At 37.2% G+C, this 23514-nt stretch overlaps 2 protein-coding genes across 2 annotated transcripts; one reads left to right on the forward strand and one right to left on the reverse strand.

The window, feature by feature from the left end:
- The first annotated feature begins 321 nt into the window (after positions 1–321).
- LOC132097424 (peptidyl-prolyl cis-trans isomerase FKBP1A-like) lies at positions 322–2665 on the forward strand. The gene is made up of 5 exons (XM_059503126.1): positions 322–436; positions 656–703; positions 1458–1570; positions 1854–2028; positions 2330–2665. The coding sequence occupies exons 1-4, from the start codon at positions 400–402 to the stop codon at positions 1980–1982; spliced, it is 327 nt and encodes a 108-aa protein (XP_059359109.1). The 5' UTR covers positions 322–399; the 3' UTR covers positions 1983–2028; positions 2330–2665.
- A 1612-nt stretch (positions 2666–4277) lies between these two features.
- Positions 4278–22447, reverse strand: LOC132097083 (syntaphilin-like). The gene is made up of 5 exons (XM_059502715.1): positions 22332–22447; positions 12790–12872; positions 11424–11552; positions 9085–9234; positions 4278–5908 (listed from the first exon to the last, which is right to left on the reverse strand). The coding sequence occupies exons 2-5, from the start codon at positions 12831–12833 to the stop codon at positions 4636–4638; spliced, it is 1596 nt and encodes a 531-aa protein (XP_059358698.1). The 5' UTR covers positions 12834–12872; positions 22332–22447; the 3' UTR covers positions 4278–4635.
- Positions 22448–23514: the final 1067 nt, after the last annotated feature.

Genomic DNA, 23514 nt, shown 5'->3' on the forward strand with positions numbered 1-23514 from the left:
TGTAGATAGACCAGTCAATGCAGTAACAATATACAAAAGGTGATCTGGTTGTGATGGAGAGATATAGAATTGGTAGATGATTTTTACAGTGCAAAAGATTTTTATAGTGCAAAAACAGATGCTTTCCAGTAATCATAGAATAATAAGACATACAATTATTCTATTTATGACTGTAATGGCTAATACCAAATAAGCGTATTGCACTGAATGGAATTAGAGTTGAATCTATGGTTAATATGGCGATTAGTGGTTGATGGCTGCTCAGAGGCAGGGGGCTGTTTGTCCGCTGGGGGCGCTGTAAGCGCGAGTGTGGCGCAGACTGGGGGTTTCTGCCCTCAATCACAATTACTGAAGCGCATTCTGTGTGCAGAGGTTCAGGAGTCAAAACAAGCTGCCAGGATGGGAGTCGAGGTTGAAACTATTTCTCCTGGAGACGGTAAAATACGCCACAGATGGAAACGCAACGACAATATACAAACCGTAGTTCTAATATATGTATACATATATATGTAAATCAAATCAGCCGCATTTTAAATCGACACATTTAGCCGGTTTTGGGCATCACGGGCGTTAGCCTGTTAGCTAAACACTAACAGTTAACCCCTTGCAACAGTATTTGCCGTTAACATTTTTCTCTTCTTGTTTTGAATTTTAGGAAGTACTTTCCCTAAAAAAGGACAGACGTGTGTCGTGCACTACGTGGGTAAGTTTAAGAAGTGATTGTGTTGATGAATAACACGAAGGGTGTTAGCCAGCATTAGCATATTAGCCGCATCAACACAAAAGACGCTTTCCCATCCGCGATCGGCTCATCGATGCTTTAAATCTTCAATATTTTATGTACCTTTGATATTTGCTGCTTCTTGTATCTTTCATTTTACTATACGCTAATAAATGCGTCCAAAACTACAGGATATGGAAAGCGTGGCCTGTTTTTGCGGACATAGAGTGGTTATTTTGATGTCGTTAATGGTGAGGTGAAAAAATAGCGCGCAGCCTCAACCAAACTATTTTTATTGTTTTTTTTTTTTTTTTAGATTCTAAGCGCGTCTAAACATCACATTCGAAGTTTTTACCGCGATTATGATGCTCGATTAGAATGTTTAGATTCGAATGCTCTGCTGCTAAAATGTTGCAATTTGAATTCTCCGTGGGTGTGATCTTTCAGAATGTTTCGGTTTGAACGTGCCCTCGATTGTCAGATCTTTTGATTTGAACATCCGGCGTCTTTAATCCACACATATTTACATTCAAACGGTCTGGGCGGCCCTTGTGTTTTCAAACCAACCCGTTTTGATTAATTCCATATTTTTTTTTGTGATCTGCACTCACGGAAGGTAGTTTTAATATTTGACGCTTACAGTCTGAATGAATGAAAAACCTTTTTTTTTTGTGAAATTGTGCATGTGCAGGTTGACGGAGCTTCTTCATATGTGTTTTTTCCTGTTGTTCCTCAGGCTCTCTGACAGATGGACGCAAGTTTGACTCCTCCCGGGACCGAGGAAAGCCTTTCAAATTCAAAATTGGCAAACAGGAAGTGATTCGTGGTTGGGATGAGGGAGTAGCCCAGGTAATGTTAGAAGCCCTATTCTTTTTGATATCCTCTGAAAAATAGGTTCGATTTGCAATACAAATCTGCCTGATCTACATTGTGTTGTCATCTAAAGGCACATCATCTGTTCATAAAGTAGGTCTGGTACTAATTGGAAAATTTCCCCTTTCGCTCAAACAAAAAAAACAACACACGCTGTCTATTGTGGTTCTTGTAACCAAGTGGTGTCACTTCTTTGAACCCCGTGTATTGTTTCTTACTATACTTAATTTGGTAAAATGACCTCTTCCTATTGTAACAGATGAGTGTGGGGCAGCGTGCCAAGCTGACTTGCACTCCGGACTTTGCTTACGGGAGCAAGGGGCACCCGGGCATCATTCCTCCCAACGCAACTCTCGTCTTTGATGTGGAGCTGATTGGCTTGGAGTAAAGCCCTCACAATTGGACTCAGGTTATTCCCTATTCATTCTTTCAGGGTAGGTGCAAAGTTTTTCACATGTCTCTTTTTTTAGTCTGTTCTTGTTACTTGGTATTTAATAAATTTTATGACTGCATTACACCTGAAAAAAATAGCTTATCATTGTAGATCGTTCCTCCAGTTGCATAGATCACTTTAATAACTAACAGATAATCTTTAAAGGAGATTATTGTTGTCTCGGTCTTAGATGTCCTGTAGAGTTTAACAGGCTCTTAGATTAAACCATCGTAATCGTATTTATGGCCTTTGAGGAACACCGTTTAGTTGTTTAATAAACCTCTCTCTTTGTTTTCTTCCAGGTCAACCTTTTAAGGAACATTGCTCCATGCACGTGATCCTCAAAAGGGGCTAGTGTTAATAGCGATACCACTTAGCTTAGCTCTGTTTTGCATTTGTATATTTTGTTGCCTTTTTATTTCTTTTCTCCTTGACACAATCACTGGTATCCTCTCAATTATCAGATGTTTCTTTTCCCTCGCCCTTCCATTTCCTTTTCTCGTTTTATATTTGATTTCTGTGTTGTAAACGCTATCACTGCAACAGGGTTGTGGCTGAGCTGGTAATAAGTACTCTGGTGGGGAAATCTGGTTAAATATAAAACAAAACTACTTGAAAATAAATTGTTTATAAAAAGATCAAGCTGGTCTCTGTGTTGATTGAGAAACTGAAATGTGTATACAGGTGTGTCATAATCATGTCAGATACGATGACGAATGGTGGTACATTTTGCCAGTCATTTGGTGGATCCACCCTCAATGAATCACATTGGTCTGAATCCCACTCTGCATACTAAAGAACTAAATCTTTAACATCAATTATGATTTGATTTCCTGTAATGGTTCTGTTTCAGTGTTTTGCTTTAAGTGAGAACAGGGTGTAAATTAAAAACAAAAAGTCATGTTAATCAAACACTTTTATTTTCACGGGGCGGCTGAATGAAACAATCCAAATTTACAATTAGGGTTGAATGTTGATGGGCTGTGTCTTAAACACACAATCATATTTTGCAATGAGACTCTTCAAATTAGGATGAGTTCTCTATGTGAATGTCTATTTGAAATAGAATCTAAATTTACTGGTAATTAACCACAAGGAATTATTGTGCTAACATGCGATCTAAGCCCTTAAAAAAAATACTGGAACTTCATGATAATCCAGTTTAATATGTATATATTTTTTTGTGCTACTTCAAAGAAACGGAATAATTTGCTTTACAAATGCATTAATTAATTGCAAGTTTTTCCCTAACAGAGTTTACTAAAATCTACATGCAAGTTAAAGACCCATTTGTTTTGTGAAGTGAAACATTGAATTCCGCTAATTTTACATCCTATCTAGTTCAATTCACCTGAGTTCCACCTGAGACTGAGTTAAAAAGAGCAGAAAAATCTACCCCCCAAAGGACAGAAGAATAAAATCATCTTAAACCATCACCTTCCATTGCTTTATCAATGAAATCTGGCATTTGTGAAAATTATTATTTCCAATTCCAAAAATAATATACAAAAAAAAAAGCACTGTAAAGAAGTTTATTTTTGCTCGTATTATTAATGCACGCACGTAACTGATAAAACAACTAAAGATTACCTTTTAGAAGAAGTGCAGAATGACATCAGAATACTTATCTGTAAAACACCCCACATTAGTAAAACAATTTCATGTTTCATAGAATCGGTGTTCTAGTTTTATGCAATTAATGACTGAAGCATTTTTTTTTTAGAGATCCAAACATCAAAGTTGCAGGGTGCCTATTGATTCGTGTGCAATTACCATTTAATATAATGTTTTCCCTTTTAAAATTCCTATAATTGTGAAAAGTTATGTTTCTCATGAAACAAGATTATCACAATGATTGCTTAGAAACCGGTATGAAGAGATTTAACATTTGAAAGCCTAGCCTTGCTAATTTGTTTGAGATATGGACCTGAAATTTGCTCTTCTCGTGAAGAACAGTAGTCACCAGTGTCTATGTAACCTACCTAAAGTCTCATGCAAAACTTTCTTGTGAACTGGCCTCACTCAGGAAATGAAAGCAGAATTAATTCAACTCAGTAAAACGTATGTAAGTGTTCCTGTAGCTCAATTGGTAGAGCATTGTGCTATCAAGTGTAAGGTTGGGGGTTCGATTCCCTGGGAACACATGATAGGTAAAAATTGATAGCCTGAATGCAATGTAAGTCGCTTTGGATAAAAGCGTCTGCTAAATGCATACATTTAATTTAAAATATATATATAGGTTTTTTTTTATCTTTTTTTTTTATCTACATTGAGACTTCTCTGCTCAGCTTGTCTCTTGTTTGCAGCCATTTGTGACGTGTACTGCCTGCTGAGTTTCGTCCAGGAATGGGAGGAAATAAAGCAGATAACTAAGAGAACCAGAAGGAAAAGAAAAACAAATGGTGGAAATGAGCAACAACCTTGAAACTTGTGAGTGACTGTGCAAATTAGGGCCACATTCCCTCGATCTTTATCCCAAACAAGCATTGGTGTTATGGATTTAGGCCTCCTTGGTTCAAAAAACAAACTACCTACTGGGAGATCGAGGACAAAGATTCCACTCAAGATCCAGTTAAAAGTCTTTGATGGTACGCTAATGCTAAAGTTATCAGATAGGTGTCGCTCTTCCTGTTCCTGAGGGACCACGGCCTCTGCCAACCCGTCTTAGAGAGTGCAGCGCAATGGCACAGCAGCCGCGCAACAGGGAACACATGTTGTACACTGGCATGCCTTCATTCCGCGCCCCCCGGCAAAGCCACGCCAGTGTGGGAACTACAGGAACGGTCACCGCTAAGAAGTCAATCAGGAAATAACGGCTCCAGTGGCTCCTCTGAGGGGGGGCTGATTCTGTGTCCTCCCCCATTCCATCTTCACCACTGACCCTTACTACTACTGCTTCCTGTGGTGGCGGCTCGAGAGGTGGTGACGCTCTGCGACAAGGTTGTTGAACCTGTGGCATCGTCAACACTGTCGGCGTCGTTGTTGATGATGTAAATTCAACTGTGTTGTCTAGCCGCGAAGTTTCTGTGATGTATGACATCTGAGCAGGGGAAGCAGTTGCAGAGGATGGCGAAAACACCTGTGGTTCAGATAAAGTAATGTCTGGCGCACAAGCTGCTGAAGTGATGATGCTCAATTCCTCACCTGCGCCCTCTTCAGAGATCCAGGTTATGGTGGGGCTGCAGGCCTGTGAACGGTATCCTGGCCTGTCACTGACCGCTGATGCACTAGGGGGCGGTGGTGGAGGTGGTGCTTCCTCCTGTGGGAGGTGCAGAAACAAATGGTGGTGTGGGAGGTAGGCATGTGGAGCACAGCTGCAGTTGTTGTTAACAGCATGGCAGGATCGGCTAATGGGCAACTTCATCTCTCCGCTGCACAATCTCTCGCAGGTGGAGGATCGCGACATAGTGGAGCATACTGTCGGGTGAGGAGCTTGCTCAGACAGTAGAGCTGCTTCTAGAAGTAGATGAGTACGTCCGTCCCCTCTTGGTAATGTCATAGCCCCTCTGTTGGCAGGAATGTAGCGATCGGAACGTACATTTCCATTGCGATCTGTAGCACCAGGTGACGTGTCACTGTTCAGCCTGGTGAAGGTGGCGCTGCGTCTCATGCTGTGGGCCGGAGAGCAGCCACAAGACCTGGATGCCCCAATTCGTGGGCCTATCCTACCAACGCCTAGACTTTCAGACTTACAGTCCTGTTGATCTGCCTCATGGGGCCCCAGATTGGACCTAACGGTTTCCACAGCCTGTTGAAGCTGTTTTATCTCCTTCCGGGCCTCTTTTAGGGCCAGCTGGGCCTCTATGCGATGACATTCCTCCTCGATCCAATCCTCCTGCATCCGAGTCAGCTGCATCCGCAACTCCTCGATCTCGGAGTCTCTGCCATGATAAAAAAACAAACAAACAAGGGCATATGAATACATTAGTGCTTGGTCTGAAATAGCATTCTGTGTAGTATGTATTACATTTGATTTGAACTTCACATCTGCTAAAAAAGTATCCTATATGATATGAATGTTTGAGGTAAGATAATGTTTTATTAATATTATAAACAGACTAGTGCGGTCAATCAATTTAAAAAGATTAACTAATAAATTTATTTTTTTCTGAAATGTATCAGTTAATCCGACCTAATATACTTTTATTTTGAAATAATTTCACATTCAAACTTCAAATTGATGTAGAAACAGCATAAAGACAGTATATTTTATATATATATTTTTTAATGACATCTTTTTTTATGACTGAAGGTGAGTAACAATGATACCAATGCTAGGATTTTTTCTACCTAATATTTAAACATTGACTATAGACAGAGTCTGCTTTATTTTAAATTCTTACACATGTACAGGAAATACATACAGAGAATTGAAATTGTATAACTCAGACATGGCCGTAGCCAGGCTTTGAAAATTAGTGAGGTCCAGGGGGTTTCTATAATAACCCCCTTATTATAGAATTGTGCTATAATAACCCAAATAAATACAACTAATTATATACTCTAAGACTTGAAAAGAGACAGAAATGTAGATTTTTTTGGAGAGGTGCTCATTTTTAAATCGTACCCTATTTATTGCATCAAAGTTTGTTAATACTATATGGGGTGAATAATTTTATCAGTTTTTTATTATTCATGCATACATACATATTGCCCACCAAACATGTTATTTTTGGATAGTCAAGATTACAAAAGACAGCAACTGACTGTCAGCTCCTGTGGTGCAGAAGGTCAAACATGCGTCATACATAGTTTGACACGATCGACCCGGGTTCGAAATCATGCCTTTTGGCGAAATTTTTCATTTCAAATTACATCAAAAAAGAATTTAATTTCAATGAAAATTAAGTTAATAATCACAAAGTTAAGGGTAGGTGTAGGGAGGGCTTTGTTGTCCCAATAAGGTGGCATCCATCAAACTAGACTCAAGTTATTATTGCATACTGTTTTATAATGTACTACTGAGGTGGAGCTAATTGCCACTATCTGCAATAAGTAATGTAACTGATTATATTCATTTATTTTTTTTTATAAATTTTCTACACAACTGTTTTCAAACATTAAGCAGGCAGGTTAACCTTACAGTAGAACTCAACACTGATTACTGTCAGAATCCTTTATCAGATGATGGATTATAATAATCTCATTTTAAAGCACATGAGATCATTCTGTGGTTAAATACAGATTCAAAATCATTACAAGAAATAGTTTAGTAGCAATGAGACTGTTTTAGAAATCAAATCTTGACAGTAAACACTGGCATCTAACAATGTTTTTGGGGAAAAAACTGTTAATCTTAAAAAATAAAGCATTTATAACAAACCCAAACAGGAAATAAAGTAACTATGCAATAAACTTTAGGCTGCTTCTCGTTATCTCGCTCACAACTCTCTGAAAACTCGTTCTCGCAGCAATCATTTTCATACCATGGACGCTAAACATTATGAATTACATGCAGACATTTAATGAATCATTTTATAAACAAACTTTAATCAGTCTTCTCATAAACCCATTATACTAAATCTCATATTTACCTGTACCCTTCAGCAAGTAGAAAATATACAGAAATTGTATGAAGTTATCAAACACTAAATTCTAAATTAAATATAGATGATCATTGGATGAATTTTTTTTTTTTTTTTTTGATTAACAGACATCACATCTGCTGGTTATTAGCTTAGCTGACTGCTATTACTTTAAGAGCACCTGCTGCTAAATGTGACCCAGATATGACACATTTGAGAGAGCCACATCTGACACATTTTCTCACAGCCCTTTACCTTTTCTGACCCACTTGGGGTCTTATAATCTCTACTAATGAGCTGACGAGTTGAATCGGGTGTGTTAGATGAGGGAGCTCTTAAATGAGACTCATATATAACAAATACATGCATGCACAGATTTAAGGCAGCTTTATTTTTATTTGCCTTATTCACCTTTTTGTTAACTTCATGATGACATTACTACAATATTGCATACTCGTAGTTTCTTTTGCGCTTTATGAAATGATTTTCCAAACCACATAGTAGCGAAGCAGGGGCGTCACTAGGCCCTTTTTAGGGGGGCTTTTTTGTATTAATAAATATAGTTTTGTATTAAGTAATAATGAATTAGGAGGAGTGCACATACATATACTAGAGTAAGAGTAAAAGGGATTTGTGATTTTCTTTTAAGTACTTGATTTATAGAAGTGGCAAATTGATAATTCATGTTGTTATTTTTAATAAATATAGAACAGATTAATCATATTGCCAATAGACAGTTACATTAATACACGTTTAGCTGGTTAGTTAAATGATTTGAAATTAAATAGATTTTCAAGGGGTGACTTGGTGAATAACCAACCGTATTGTTGATTACAAAGGCTAAAAAGCTTAAAAAATAAAATAATTTATATTTCATTGTTGATGGACTTAGTTACCTAGCTTTCCTGGTAGCTTTGTCTGAGAAAATGATTCATAAATCAACCTATCAGTTGACCCTATGTTTACTTTCTTCACTGACAGACAAAAATAAAAAGCCTATATCAGTCAAAGCTCAGCTTTACAAGGGAAAAGACAGAGCAAGATAAAAACCAAGAGAAAAAGAGTGTGATGCTGATGAGGTGAGAAAAAAAACAGCTGCCCACACATGGTTTTAAAGCTATTGTCATCCAATTTTTTTGGCCTTCAAAACATCTTAAAATGCACATATGTAGATCAGAGAAATCAAAATTTTCTCGGGGGAGCATGTCCCCGAACCCCCCTAAATACCTCACATTCGGTACCTCAGTTATTATAAAACTATGCCATATGCATGTTACTGGATGAATGAATGAAACTAGTTAATAATGAGCATTAGAGCATAAACTAATTTTTTTTTTTTTTTTTTACATCATACCCTCATTGGGGGCTGAGCCCCCCTAAAATGAAAATCCTAGAATCGCCCCTGTAGCGAAGTAGGTATATTCAGATGCAGGGTAGGTTCTGTTATATATGTCTGGATGTATAATACTCAGAATGACCCGAAGCTATAAAACTCCACTGACAGGATGTTGAATGATAGAAGCATTACTGACCGGTCCTGAAGCCTCTCCACGTTTTCTTTCAGCCGAGCTCTTAAGTGGCGAATGCACACTTCCTTCTGCTGCAGTGGGGTGAGATACTGCTCTGGAGCAGGCGGACGGATCCCATGATTCTCATTACAGGTTGCATACTTTGCCTGCCGTCTGGTCAGAGAGCAAGAAATACATAATGTACATGTTTATATAATAATTTATAATTGCGATTTATCTCATATAATTACGACATATTTAGCATGTTAAGATAAAACTAAATAGCTTTCTATTCTATCTATTTATTTTTCTTTGTCTGTGCGTGTGTGTGTGTGTGTGTTTGTAAAAAAAAAAAAAACAGTCAGTATCTGGTGTGACCACCATTTGCCTCACATCTCCTTCACATAGAGTTGATCAGGTTGTTGATTGTGGCCTGTGGGATGTTGATCCACTCCTCTTCGATGGCTGTGTGAAGTTGCTGGATATTGGCAGGAACTGGAACACGCTGTCGTATACGCCGATCCAGAACATCCCAAACATGCTCAATGGGTGACATGTCCGGAGAGTATGCTGGCCATGCAAGAACTGGGATGTTTTCAGCTTCCGGGAATTGTGTACAGATCCTTGCAGCATGGGGCCGTGCATTATCATGATGCAACATGAGGTGATGGTCATGGATGAATGGCACAACAATGGGTCTCAGGATCTCATCACGGTATCTCTGTGCATTCAAAAGGCCATCAATAAAATGCACCTGTGTTTGTTGTCCATAACATACACCTGCACATACCATAACCCCACCACAAGAATGGCTTATGGTTGAGAAATGAACAATCAATTTACGGGCTACAGCTCTGGTGGACATTCCTGCAGTCAGCATGCCATTGGCACGCTCCCTCAAAACTTGCAACATCTGTGGCATTGTGCTGTGTGATAAAACTGCACATTTTAGAGTGGCCTTTTATTGTGGCCAGCCTAAGGCACACCTGTGTAATAATCATGCTGTCTAATCAGCATCTTGATATGTCACACCTGTGAGGTGGATGGATTATCTCGGTAAAAGAGAAGTGCTCACTAACACAGATTTAGACAGATTTGTGAACAATATTTCAGAGAAATAGGCCTTATGTGTACATAGAAAAAGTCTTAGATCTTTGAGTTCAGCTCATGAAAAATGGGGCCAAAGATAAAAGTGCTGCGTTTATAATTTTGTTCAGTGTAAGTCGCTTTGGATAAAAGTGTCTGCTAAATGACTAAATGTAAATGTAATGTAAATGTAAATAACAGGCTCAAGTTTACTGGCAACTGGTGCAACACCTATGGAGTCAATTTATGCAACAAGGATGTCTACCCATCTCATCTGCACAAAAAACAACAAATTCTATATTTTGGTTGAGGAGAAAATTACAGAAGCCCTAAGTGGCAATGCATGATACATAAAAAAAAGTTGTCTCATGATCACAACATATTTCCTCAACATATATATATATTTTTTCTTAATGCGTCAAAAGCTTAGCGTTATCCTTCAGCATCGATGAACTAATTGGTTTTTACTTTAATTGCAGATTCACTCTGAAGCTGATAAAGCTATATCTGTTAGTGACTGCCAGCTTCCAGATCTATGTCTGACATTTGAGATGCTGTCAGGTCTACAAAGTTATCCAACACTGAACATGTATTATTATTATTATTATTATTATTATTTTTGCCAGACAATAAATGACATTTGCAAAGACATCAATACCATTTAAAAAAAAAAGTAAAATATAAAATTATATTGATTCAATCTCGCAAATGTAATTGAGATCTACAGGAAAAGGCTTTTTAGTAAATTACCAGCTTATGTATAACTTTAGCAGACTTAATGTGTGAGAACTATGATCTACATCTATGATGCCTTTTATGATAGTTTATTCCCCTTTCACTTTTATTTAAAAAAGAGCAGCCTGCACAGTCTTATAAAGTATCTCCTGTTGTGAACCACAGAGAAATAAAAACAGCTTTGGAAAAACATCAGGGTTTGTGAATAACAGAATTTAATATTTTTGTGTAAACTCTTCCAATACACATAATCATCTCTGTATTTCTGTATTTCAGAACTTTTGAATATCCGATTAAGACACAAATAAGTTTCATGTTTATTTGTATATTGCTTTTCACAGTACACATTATTGCAAAGCAGCTTCACAGAAAGTAACCAGACTTGTAAATGTATATAGTATCATGTCTGTTCCATTAGTTCTATTTCTGTACTATCCTTTCTGCCACCATGCAAAATCTGGAACACGACCCTGATGGAAGACAAATCTAATCTGCCTTTGAGTGTGTGTGTGTGTGTGTGTGTGTGTGTGTGTGTCGCTCACCGTGGTGTGGCTGGGTTGGAGCGTGATACAGTATTGCTCTCTGTACACTTGCAGGATGCTGCTGAGTAACTGCTACAGACAGACGAGTCTCCATGCAAGTGTTGAGTGCTGCCTGGGGCAGCAGGCCTTCTGTGACACACACACAATGACAGCTGAGCTCTGACGTCTTTATCAAACAGGATGCCACAGTGAAATGTTTCACATCGTAAAATTGGATGTGTTTTAAAGGAACTGGCACTGAATGAATTAAGCACTTTATAATAATTAGAAAACATGTGTATGTTAAAGGTGCCATAGAATGCATTGATACAATATTTTAAATTGTTTTCTGATGTTCCCAGAGTGTGTATGTAAAATTTTATCTCAAAATACCCCACAGATAATTTATTATAGCTTCTAGAATTTGCCACTTTTAGGGTATGAGCCAAACGCTCTGTTTATGTGTATGTCCCTTTTAAATGAAGCTGAGCTGGTGCTCCTGCCTCCCTTCCAGTTTTGCTAAGTAAATGGGATTCTTTAAGACTGTTGCTGCGAGTGGCTTTTCATGTCTGCTGGAGGGTTTTGTTGCAAAAACCTGGCAACCCTGCTCCCTTCTCAGAAGAGTGCAGAGCTTCAAGAGCTCATGCTCGTGGGCAGACCTGTGTTACTTAACTCACACATTGCTTTCAAACGCAATTTTTAACTACCACATTCCTATTCATGATCATTCTGGTATCACGTGAAGGCAGCATTAAGTGACAGTGGTAGCTTTAGCAACATTATCCTTACAGAGAGCCAAGAAGCTTTAAAAAAAAAATTATGCATGATGCTTACTTTGTCTGGAGTCTTGGTGTTTGCGCACGAAGCGCTGGTATCGATCCCTCTTTCAGAAACAATCTTTGCACAACTACAGCGCTGAATTCACCCTCCTTTGTGAGGCAGTCGAGTCCCGTATAAAATGTTACCACAAAGTATATATTTTTTTCCTTCGAAAATGAAAGTTAACCACTGTGTCCTCAGTGATCCATGGAGACTCAACACACAACACTTTTAATGGCTCTTTTGGATCTGACATTGTACCTCCAGCTGCTACAGCAAGAGAACAGTAATGGTGGACCGCATTTTCTCACTCAGGGCTGTGTATATGTTAATAGAGCAGAGAGCGTCACAAATGAGTGGGACTTTCACAGACTATGTCGTCAAAGTCTGGACCTGTTACTGTGTAGAGACCGTTTATGATTTTTGGGAATTATAAAACAATGAATGAGTGGATTTTTACCATTATAGGTTGGTTGTTTTCATGCACTGCGCCCACACAGTGTTCAAACACCTTATAAAAGTGATTTTTGCATTCTATGGCACCTTTAAAGGAGAAGGGCTGCATTACCTGCGGGAGCCAGCAGATGGCATTCGGTTCTCTGAGAGGGACATGGACAGCACAATTACAAGGATTCCCAAGGACAGATCTCTCTAGAAGACACACATACACCAAAGAATATGAAATACAGTAAGAAAAAATGCATATATGAATGACACAATATAAATCTCTTTGTACTTAAAGGGAAAGGGACCTTTTTTAATAGAACACAAAAGGGTCTGTGTGTTTCTGCATGTTAGCCAAACATGAATTTGATTAATGAAAAATAAAAAAATAAACCTTTTTCAAATACAAATAAACAGTGAATCAGATTTTTTAAATAGTATGACTGAAAAAAGTCTTGACCATTGCAAGAAACAAAATAATCCATGTCCAAGCACTCACATAGCAGGCAAAATATAAAAAGCAAGCAGGCCTTTGTCATATGGAAGCATATGGGTAGCAATATTCAATTTGGAATGTAATATGCAAAATGACAATGCAATATGTAAAATGGCAATGCATTTCTGTATTTACATTTACATTTTCCAATACATTTGTGCAATGTTTGGTGCAAAATGAAAATTAAATTACATAATTTTCATTTGCCATTGCACACACTAGTTTTAATATGTAAAATGAATACTAATTTTAACGCTTTATAAGTTGCAAAATTAAAATGAAAATGTATTGCAGAAATGATTAGATATGTATAAAATGTTCAAGCAAAAACTGTGGCAAAATTATCATTCAAATGCTATTTTTCTTAATTGCATTAACACTCACAGTCAAGACACTTACGATTGCATTTTTATTCAATGTCCCGCAACGAATGTATTAAAATTCAATGTGCACATTGAGCCGATCACGTCTCCGCCCCCTCGCGCCATGTCAATCACTGCGTGAACAAGGCGGGGCTTGAAGGTCAGAGACTCAAGACTCATGAGGATTCAAGTGAGAAAACATGGACAAGACAGTTGGTCCGTGTACGTTTTGATCATTTCAGTTTATGGCTTCAATATTTCATTCGCACTTGTGGGCGGAGCTGAAGCACTTCTTTCATCTGATTGGTCGAATCGCTCCACCTTCAGCTCGGTCTTTTCATTCTTTCAGGCAGAATAACAGTCAGTGTGAGTGAAGCACTGTAATGTCTAAAACTACACTCACTGTTAATTAGCATAATATTTGAATCAGATGTAGCTGGGCACATAATTCGTGCTGCTGAGACCTGCAAATTATTTCTAGGTTGTAGTATTGTACAACCCGAATTCCGGAAAAGTTGGGACGTTTTTTAAATTTTAATAAAATGAAAACTAAAAGACTTTCAAATCACATGAGCCGATATTTTATTCACAATAGAACATAGATAACATAGCAAATGTTTAAACTGAGAAAGTTTACAATTTTATGCACAAAATGAGCTCATTTCAATTTTGATTTCTGCTACAGGTCTCAAAATAGTTGGGACGGGGCATGTTTACCATGGTGTAGCATCTCCTTTTCTTTTCAAAACAGTTTGAAGACGTCTGGGCATTGAGGCTATGAGTTGCTGGAGTTTTGCTGTTGGAATTTGGTCCCATTCTTGCCTTATATAGATTTCCAGCTGCTGAAGAGTTCGTGGTCGTCTTTGACGTATTTTTCGTTTAATGATGTGCCAAATGTTCTCTATAGGTGAAAGATCTGGACTGCAGGCAGGCCAGGTTAGCACCCGGACTCTTCTACGACGAAGCCATGCTGTTGTTATAGCTGCAGTATGTGGTTTTGCATTGTCCTGCTGAAATAAACAAGGCCTTCCCTGAAATAGACGTTGTTTGGAGGGAAGCATATGTTGCTCTAAAACCTTTATATACCTTTCAGCATTCACAGAGCCTTCCAAAACATGCAAGCTGCCCATACCGTATGCACTTATGCACCCCCATACCATCAGAGATGCTGGCTTTTGAACTGAACGCTGATAACATGCTGGAAGGTCTCCCTCCTCTTTAGCCCGGAGGACACGGCGTCCGTGATTTCCAACAAGAATGTCAAATTTGGACTCGTCTGACCATAAAACACTATTCCACTTTGAAATAGTCCATTTTAAATGAGCCTTGGCCCACAGGACACGACGGCGCTTCTGGACCATGTTCACATATGGCTTCCTTTTTGCATGATAGAGCTTTAGTTGGCATCTGCTGATGGCACGGCGGATTGTGTTTACCGACAGTGGTTTCTGAAAGTATTCCTGGGCCCATTTAGTAATGTCATTGACACAATCATGCCGATGAGTGATGCAGTGTCGTCTGAGAGCCCGAAGACCACGAGCATCCAATAAAGGTTTCCGGCCTTGTCCCTTACGCACAGAGATTTCTCCAGTTTCTCTGAATCTTTTGATGATGTTATGCACTGTAGATGATGAGATTTGCAAATCCTTTGCAATTTGACGTTGAGGAACATTGTTTTTAAAATTTTCCACAATTTATTTACGCGGTCTTTCACAGATTGGAGAGCCTCTGCCCATCTTTACTTCTGAGAGACTCTGCTTCTCTAAGACAAAGCTTTTATAGCTAATCATGTTACAGACCTGATATCAATTAACTTAATTAATCACTAGATGTTCTCCCAGCTGAATCTTTTCAAAACTGCTTGCTTTTTTAGCCATTTGTTGCCCCCGTGCCAACTTTTTTGAGACCTGTAGCAGGCATTAAATTTTAAATGAGCTAATTAAGTGGATAAAAGTGTAAAATTTCTCAGTTTAAACATTTGCTACGTTATCTATGTTCTATTGTGAATAAAATATTGGCTCATGTGATTTGAAATTCCTTTAGTTTTCATTTTATTAAAATTTAAAAAACGTCCCAACTTTTCCGGAATTCGGGTTGTATTAATATTGTCCCACTGATAAATACAGTGCAAATAGTTCTGTCTCCTTGGATAAAAGTGAAGTGGAAATAAAAATCAATAATAGACTGAACAGTTCCATGTCTGTAACATTTACCACTCTCATCTTTTAAGTCATAAGGCACTAGGCACTAGGTGTGTGTGACATTAATAAATAATTGTGAAAATTAATATAGTTACATTTCTTAAATAAATTAGTAATATTCATTTTATTACATACTAAATTGAATCATGTTTTTCTTTTTAGTCTTCTTTGTTGGGCTTGAGAAAGACATATATTTACCGTATTTTCCGGACTATAAGTCGCACTTCTTTTCATAGTTTGGCTGGTCCTGCGACTTACAGTCAGGTGCGACTTATTTATCAAAATTAATTTGACATGAACCAAGATCTACAGCCTACAGCAGCGAGAGGGCACCCTATGCTGCTCAGTGCTCCTGTAGCCTACCCCAGAGCGCCCTCTCGTGGCTGGAGACGGCAACGTTTTCTCTTGGTTCTGAATAAATGCGACTTAGTCCAGTGCGACTTATATGTGTTTTTTTCCTTGTCATGGCGTATTTTTGGACTGATGCAACTTATACTTAGGTGTGACTTATAGTCCAAAAAATACTGGTAACATTATTATTATTATTTATTATGAGAGTAATTGACACAGACTAGAACTTTAATGTTTCACCAAATTCAGCTCAGATCTTTAGACTCGTCTGACTAGCGATGCTGTATAACTGGCCAGACTTACCTTCCCAAAAAATCCTATTTAATTTTATTTCATAAATGTAACTATCTTTATTTCCACTTCACTGTTATCCAAGGAGACAGAACTATTTGCACTGTTTTTATCAGTGGGACAATATTCATACAATACTACAACCTAGAAATAATTTGCAGGTCTCAGCAGCACGAATTATGTGCCCAGCTACATCTGATTCAAATATTATGCTAATTAACAGTGAGTGTGGTTTCAGACATTACAGTGCTTCACTCGCACTGACTCTTATTCTGTCTGAAAGAATGAAAGAATGAATCAGATGAAAGCAGCATTTCACCTCCGCCCACAAGTGTGAATGAAATATTGAAGCCATAAACTGAAATTGTCAAAACGTACACGTACAACTGTCTTGTCCATGTTCTCTCACTTGAATCCTCTTGAGTCTTGAGTCTCTTGACCTTCTACAAGCCCCGCCTTGTTCACGCAGTGATTGACATGGTGGGAGGGGGCGGAGACGTGATCGGCTCGGAATGCATTTTTAATGTGCACATAGAATTTTGCTACACGCATTGCGGTGACATTGAATGAAAATGCAATCGTAAGTGTCTTGACTGTGAGTGTTAATGCAATTAAGAAAAGTAGCATTTGAATGATAATTTTGCCACAGTTTTTGCTTGAACATGTTATACATCTACTAATTTCTGTAATACATTTTCATTTAAATTTTGCAACTTATAAAGCGTTAAAATTAGTATTCATTTTACATATTAAAACTAGTGTGTGAAATGGCAAATGAAAATTATGTAATTTAATCTTCATTTCATTTTGCACCATACGTTGCACAAATGTATTGGAAAATATAAATGTAAATACAGAAATGCATTGCCATTTTACATATTGCATTGTAATTTTGCATATTACATTCCAAATTGAATATTGCTACCCATATGCTTCCATATTGTCAGGGTGTTAGACAATTCTCTGTTGTCTAAAACCCTGACGAAGGCCTGCTTGGGCTGATACGTGTTGGTGCTTTTTAACATTTAGCCCTTTCTTACAATAAAAGCTTTTTATATTTTGCCTGCTATGTGAGTGCCTGGACGTGGATTATTTTTGTTCCTTGCAATAGAATCCTCTTTTTTTTTTTGACGGTATGTAAACTGTTTTTCAAAAGTGTGGGGTTAGATTTTTAAATGTTTTTGAGAGAAGTCTCATGTTCACCAAGAATTTATCACCATTGTATATGTTCAAAATTTTCCTGATCAAAACTACAGTACAAAAAAACATTGATATTGTGAAATATTATTACACTTCAAAACAGTTGTTTACAATTTTAATATATTTTAAAATGTCATTTATTTATTTGATACAAAGCTGAATTTTAAACATCATTACTTCAGTCTCCTATTACACATGGTCCATTAGAAATCATATGCTGATTTACTGCTCTGAAACTTGACCACATTATTCCACATTCACTCTCATTGTGTGGAAAAGAGCAGCGTGAAGTTTCTGGTAAAAATACTTTTGTGTTCTATGGAAAGAAGTGATGAGTTTATAATAACACAAGGGTGAGTGAGTATAATTTGCTGGTTGGCCATTTGATAGCCACAAACACAAGCGTGTTTATTTGGAGACTCTGTAACCTTGCATCCCATTAAAATACCAAATCAAAAAAGACACATGCCAGACAATATTAGAACATCAGATGCTGAACAGAATCCAACAGAGAGCATTTCATTCTGGATGCCACATGATGCACAAGAAAATAAATGCTAATGTAAACCAAGCATTCAGAACGGTAAACAAAATTAACTAGACAAAGACACACACACACACACACACACACACAATACAGCTGATGGATTCTTCCACACTTTGAACTGAGCTATTCTCACACTCACAGAAACAACGATTGTCTCTCCGGACTATGAAGAGTGTGTGGGTGTGACTGATGTAACACTGGCTGCCATGACAAAGCTAGTGTGAACTATTGAGTCGTGTGCTGCTAAATTATTCAAACACATATTTGAATTTTGTCTTCTTTCTAATTGGAGGCATGGTGATTATTATTTCCAAAACTGATTACACTCTAGATTACTGGCTCTCAATGCTTGCACTTTGCATATTTTTTTAAGCCTGAGGACGGTCAATTGACTTAAATGTCATTTAAATATTTTTGTTATGATGCAGACTTGTGGATAGTGTGCAGGATTTATATTTTCGAGTTTATAATGTATATTTAATGAAAGGGAAATTAATGAAATACTCTTGTTGTCGGTAAGGTGTCTTTTTTTTTCTTTTCTTTTAGCATGAACCAGTTCTGATTTGAGTCTGCACTGTCATCAGTTGCTTCCACAATAAATAAGAAAAGTGTGTCTGATATTAGAGCTAGCTGTCAGTATACTTGGCCCCTGAAAGCATCTGTCAGATCACATCACAGGGTGTTTGTGCTACAAGTAACATGAACAGAGACACACACACATATCTGGAGCTGCTGGTGTTATATAAGCATTGACACGAGGAATCCTTATGTTCTAAAGCCAGACTGAACAGTCAAAATCATTGCAACTTTCAAGACACTTTTGTTTTCATCTCAAAAATCCCTCAGAATATTCTCTCCCTCTTGCTCACTTTCATCTCTGTTCTAGTCTGTATCTCAGAACACTGTGTTACAGCAGTTCTTATGTTACTATGGATGAACTAGACATATTATTGGTGTCAAAAAGAAACCACTTGTGGGGCAATATTTGCTTGCTTGATTGAATTTTCAGCATTTTTATTTTACATTTTCTATGTATTTCTTTTTTTCTTTTCTTAACCATTAAACACTTTGGTAACACTGTACAATAAGCTACCATTTGTTAACATTAGTTGACTACATTAGTTAACATGAACTAACAATGAAAACTACTACTAAAGCATTTATTAATCTTAGTTCATGTTAATTTCAACATTTACTAATGCATCATTAAAATCAAATGTTGTATTTGTTAATATTTTGGAATCTTTATTTTGGACTCATACTCATGGTCTTCGCGGTCAAAAGTGACCGGACACCTGAAATGTAACTTTTTTTTTTTATTCAGTAAAATCAATCTAAAATATTTGATCTTTTTTCTTTTGTAATTAACATTTATGCAATACTTATTATAAATTGTTCCCATTTTTTAATAATTATTTTTCATTTAATGCAGTATCTCAGATTAAAATAGAGACATGGGGTGCTTCTTAATTCTTATTTGTGTTTCCTCGTTTCCTTTCCTTACTTCCTTTCCTTGCATCTTAGCTCCATTCCTTCAGGAGGTGAGGGAATGAAGCAAGGAAAAGATGGGAGGGTCGAGGAATTGAATCAAGTGAAATAAAATATCTTCGCTCCCTTTAGCATCACTTCAAAGCGTCATCAGCTGTGCTAAAGGGATCTGCCCTTATGTTGTTAAGGTTTGTTATTTAAGACGTTCATAATAAATATTAATAAAGCAAGATACTCTGTTCGAAGTTTATCACATGTATGGTTTTATTAAACGGAAAAGTTAAAATAGAAATTAAAATGATTACAACAGATGTGAAGGGGGAGGATCATTTATACGTGCGTCAGGTTTTTCAATGAAAAACACTTCCGTGAAGGATACACCTGTGTATCGTCGTTCACGACTAATCAGGAAGCCTCCTCACTCCCCGATCCTCGCCTCCTCATGGTGCAATCAGAGAATTGAGATGTCCTTCAAGAAGGCTACGCTCAATCAGTTTCCAGGTCATAGGATGGGGGACAGAGGATCGAGGAATCAAAAGAGGGATATTGAAAAGGACCTTTAAAATCCATTTTTTTAAAGGCAGATTAGCACCTCCTTGTGAGAGGAAAGAAAGGAAAACCTGTAATCTCATGGTGTAACCACTAGATGCCTGTATAGGGAAACTATAGAGAGGCTTTTGAATTCCATACTTGTTTTTATACACAATTATTATATTTTATTAGATTGTGGATTAAAAAAGGATATTAAAACTTTCTTAAAGACTACCTTTTGTCAAGGTTTGTATACACACACACACACACACACATGTTTGTGTTTGTTTAGATATTAATGTTGATTTGAAGTGTCAGTTTTTGAATCATTATTACTACAGTCAAAGCATTTTGTTATACAGAACACTGAAATTCATTGAAAACTAACAACAATAAACAGGAACGCTTTCTCAGAGCTTAATCCTTCTGGGTCTGATCTGATTTCACCCTCTTATTTCAGTATTCTGACTCATTCTCGCTATATGTTTGTAGCCATACCAATTTTATTTGAGTGTGAATAATTATATGTGTGTGTCTGTGAGTGTGTGTGAGTGGATGTTTCTGTTTTGCACGCTTGATGTTTTAGTGTTACCCCTTCCTTGCTGTCCAAGCCTTGTGTTACTAAATTGTAGTTGAATTATTGGTTTTATTTTACATAGTTGCTGTGTTACAGGCACACCAGTTCATAAGGGTGTGTGTGTGTTTGTGTGTGAGTGGGTTTGTTGATTTTGCACTAGATTTTTTAGAGTGTCACCCCTTCACTGCTTTGTGTAGATTTTACACACAAATTGTTTCAGTATTTTATTATTATTATTATTATTATTACCATTTCCCATTCATTTGGTATGGTCGGTTATTTTTGACCGGATACCATGAGTGTGACTTTTTTATTTATTTTTGTATTTATTTTTTTTTGCAGGCACTTAGCTTTTTTGAACCATGTCCTCAATTTTTTTGTGTGTGTGTTCACATACAAGGTGCCATAAAATTCACAACGTTTCATACCATTCTGATGAAGCTACGATAAAAAAAAAAAAAAGTTTTCAAAAGTGGCTGAAGACCACAAGGACCTTAGCTATCATGACCTAACAATGAAAAGTTCTACTTTTATAAACTTTGTTTATATTAACAAAGATTAATAAATACAATAACAATTGTCTTGCTAAATGCTAAATGAGTCATATGATGCGATTTTATGTTCATAAAAGAAGAAACATTCAGCTAAAACTCCTTTTTAAAAAATGGTCCAGTTTATCTATCTATCTATCTATGAAAGTGAATGAAAGTGAAGTGACATTCAGCCAAGTATGGTGACCCATACTCAGAATTTGTGCTCTGCATTTAACCCATCCGAAGTGCACACACACAGAGCAGTGAACACACACACACACTGTGAGCACACACCCGGAGCAGTGGGCAGCCATTTATGCTGCGGCGCCCGGGGAGCAGTTGGGGGTTCGATACCTTGCTCAAGGGCACCTAAGTCGTGGTATTGAAGGTGGAGAGAGAACTGTATATATATATATATATATATATATATATATATATATATATATATATATATATATATATATATATATATATATATATATATATATTTCACCAGTATATTTCTTCTATGTTTTGGAGTTCCATCCATTGTTTCTAGGGCTGATTTTACTTTCATTTGACATTAGCATATTCAACAACACTTGCCTCAGAGTAATATCTGACAGCTACAGGTCACTGTAAAATGCAGAGATCCCAAGCCCATGGCTAGACAGACCTAGAATTATATATATAAATATATATACATATACTAAATAAATATTTTTTTCCACACATTTTAAATATCTGGGACATATCCCTGGTTAATTTCTGCCTCACAGAGTTGTACTGCAGTATAGCACAAGACTACATTTTTGTAGACGCATCACTTCTGTGTAGTAAAGGGCACAAGCTGTCTTATGTAACCGTATCTGAGATTGAAGCGCGCCGCTGCAACAGTGCGTCGGTGACTTTGTTCAGCATAAAACTGAATGACATAATACGCCTAGTCTATAGAAAGTGTAGGATGCCGAGAGACGCAGTTACACATGATGCACAAATCGTTATGATGACGATGATGATGAACATTATCACCTGTCATAGTTTCTGAAACAGCTGTGAGTCGAGAGAATTCATGACAGAGAAGAGTGAACTGGGATGAACGTCACTTACATCCTCTGCTCTTCCCAGTAGTATCCCTGTGAAGTTTGTTCATGGATGTTGGCGTTGCCCTGCGATCGGGACAGTAATGCGCGCGGCGTCATTGCGCTGATGGACGGATGCTGCTGCAGCTGAGAGCAGAACCGACGCATTTGCGTGACGCTACGACCGAGATTCTTAAAGGGACAGAAACCAAATGTTAAATTTTTTATTTATTTATTTATTTATTTATTTATTTATTTATTTATTTATTTTTACTGCAAATTGTATACAACAAGACAGGGAACACCCGGCAAAATAAGGTACATCCAATATAAATAATACAAATGATCAACATAATAATTATTATACGTACTTACACAACACTAACTGCAAAAACAAACAAAAAAAACCTTAAAATAATAAATATTTTGAGATAGAGAGGCAAAGATTTTCAGACTTTCTATTTAGTTTCAAAATAGTAATTGTTGGCATCAGAGCTGCAGATGTCAAGGGATTTTTGTACTGATTACACATTATGAGGACAGGTTAATTAATGTATTTTAGTGCTCTGAACTTTTAAACCGTTGGTTCACCTCAGTTGCAACGGCTTTAAGACAGTTTCCTCTAAAATACAATCAAACTTTTCATGATTATATTTGACCTGTTGCCATTCATTAATGGGAGTCTTTGGCAATTGCTTGAACCACTTTTTTTACTGCATCTACTGCAACACTGCATCTTAAACTGACAGTAATCAAAAGCACATGGTCAGGTTATTGCTGATGGGATACACTGTCGGTCAGAAACAATATCAATGTTGTCAAAACAGTAGCATTTAACACCAGTACACAGATCTGTACAACAGGTTAGAATTAAATGAAATACGCAAACATTTCTGGCTTTAAGACAGTTTCCTATAAAATACAATCAAACTTTTCATGATTATATTTGACCCGTTGCCGTTCATTAATGGGAGTCTTTGGCAATTGCTTGAACCACTTATTTTACTGGAGCTAGTAGGCTATCGATGTTCATTGAACAAGAGGCCACTGAACACTTTGAGATGTCAGAATACATAAAAGAAAACAATGTATGCAATATGTTTTTTGTTGTTGTTTTCTTTTTATCTTAAAAGGGGATGGTTTTGGTCAGTGATCCTCAAATCTAGCTCACGAGATCCACTTTCCTGCAGAGTTTAGCTCAGAGTTTAGCT

This window comes from Carassius carassius, chromosome 21 (genome assembly GCF_963082965.1).
Source record: "Carassius carassius chromosome 21, fCarCar2.1, whole genome shotgun sequence".
In the NCBI taxonomy this organism is placed as follows: domain Eukaryota; kingdom Metazoa; phylum Chordata; class Actinopteri; order Cypriniformes; family Cyprinidae; genus Carassius; species Carassius carassius.

What these genes read in the sequence shown, in the direction of transcription:
- LOC132097424 (XM_059503126.1), top strand. Translation starts at nt 400, where the DNA reads ATGGGAGTCGAGGTTGAAACTATTTCTCCTGGAGACG. An exon ending in AACTATTTCTCCTGGAGACG is followed by an intron (nt 437 to 655) that starts GTAAAATACGCC and finishes TTTGAATTTTAG; the next exon opens with GAAGTACTTTCCCTAAAAAA. An exon ending in GGGATGAGGGAGTAGCCCAG is followed by an intron (nt 1,571 to 1,853) that starts GTAATGTTAGAA and finishes CTATTGTAACAG; the next exon opens with ATGAGTGTGGGGCAGCGTGC.
- LOC132097083 (XM_059502715.1), bottom strand. Translation starts at nt 12,833, where the DNA reads ATGTCCCTCTCAGAGAACCGAATGCCATCTGCTGGCTCCCGCAG. An exon ending in CCATCTGCTGGCTCCCGCAG is followed by an intron (nt 11,553 to 12,789) that starts GTAATGCAGCCC and finishes TGTGTGTCACAG; the next exon opens with AAGGCCTGCTGCCCCAGGCA. An exon ending in GTGGAGAGGCTTCAGGACCG is followed by an intron (nt 5,909 to 9,084) that starts GTCAGTAATGCT and finishes TTATCATGGCAG; the next exon opens with AGACTCCGAGATCGAGGAGT.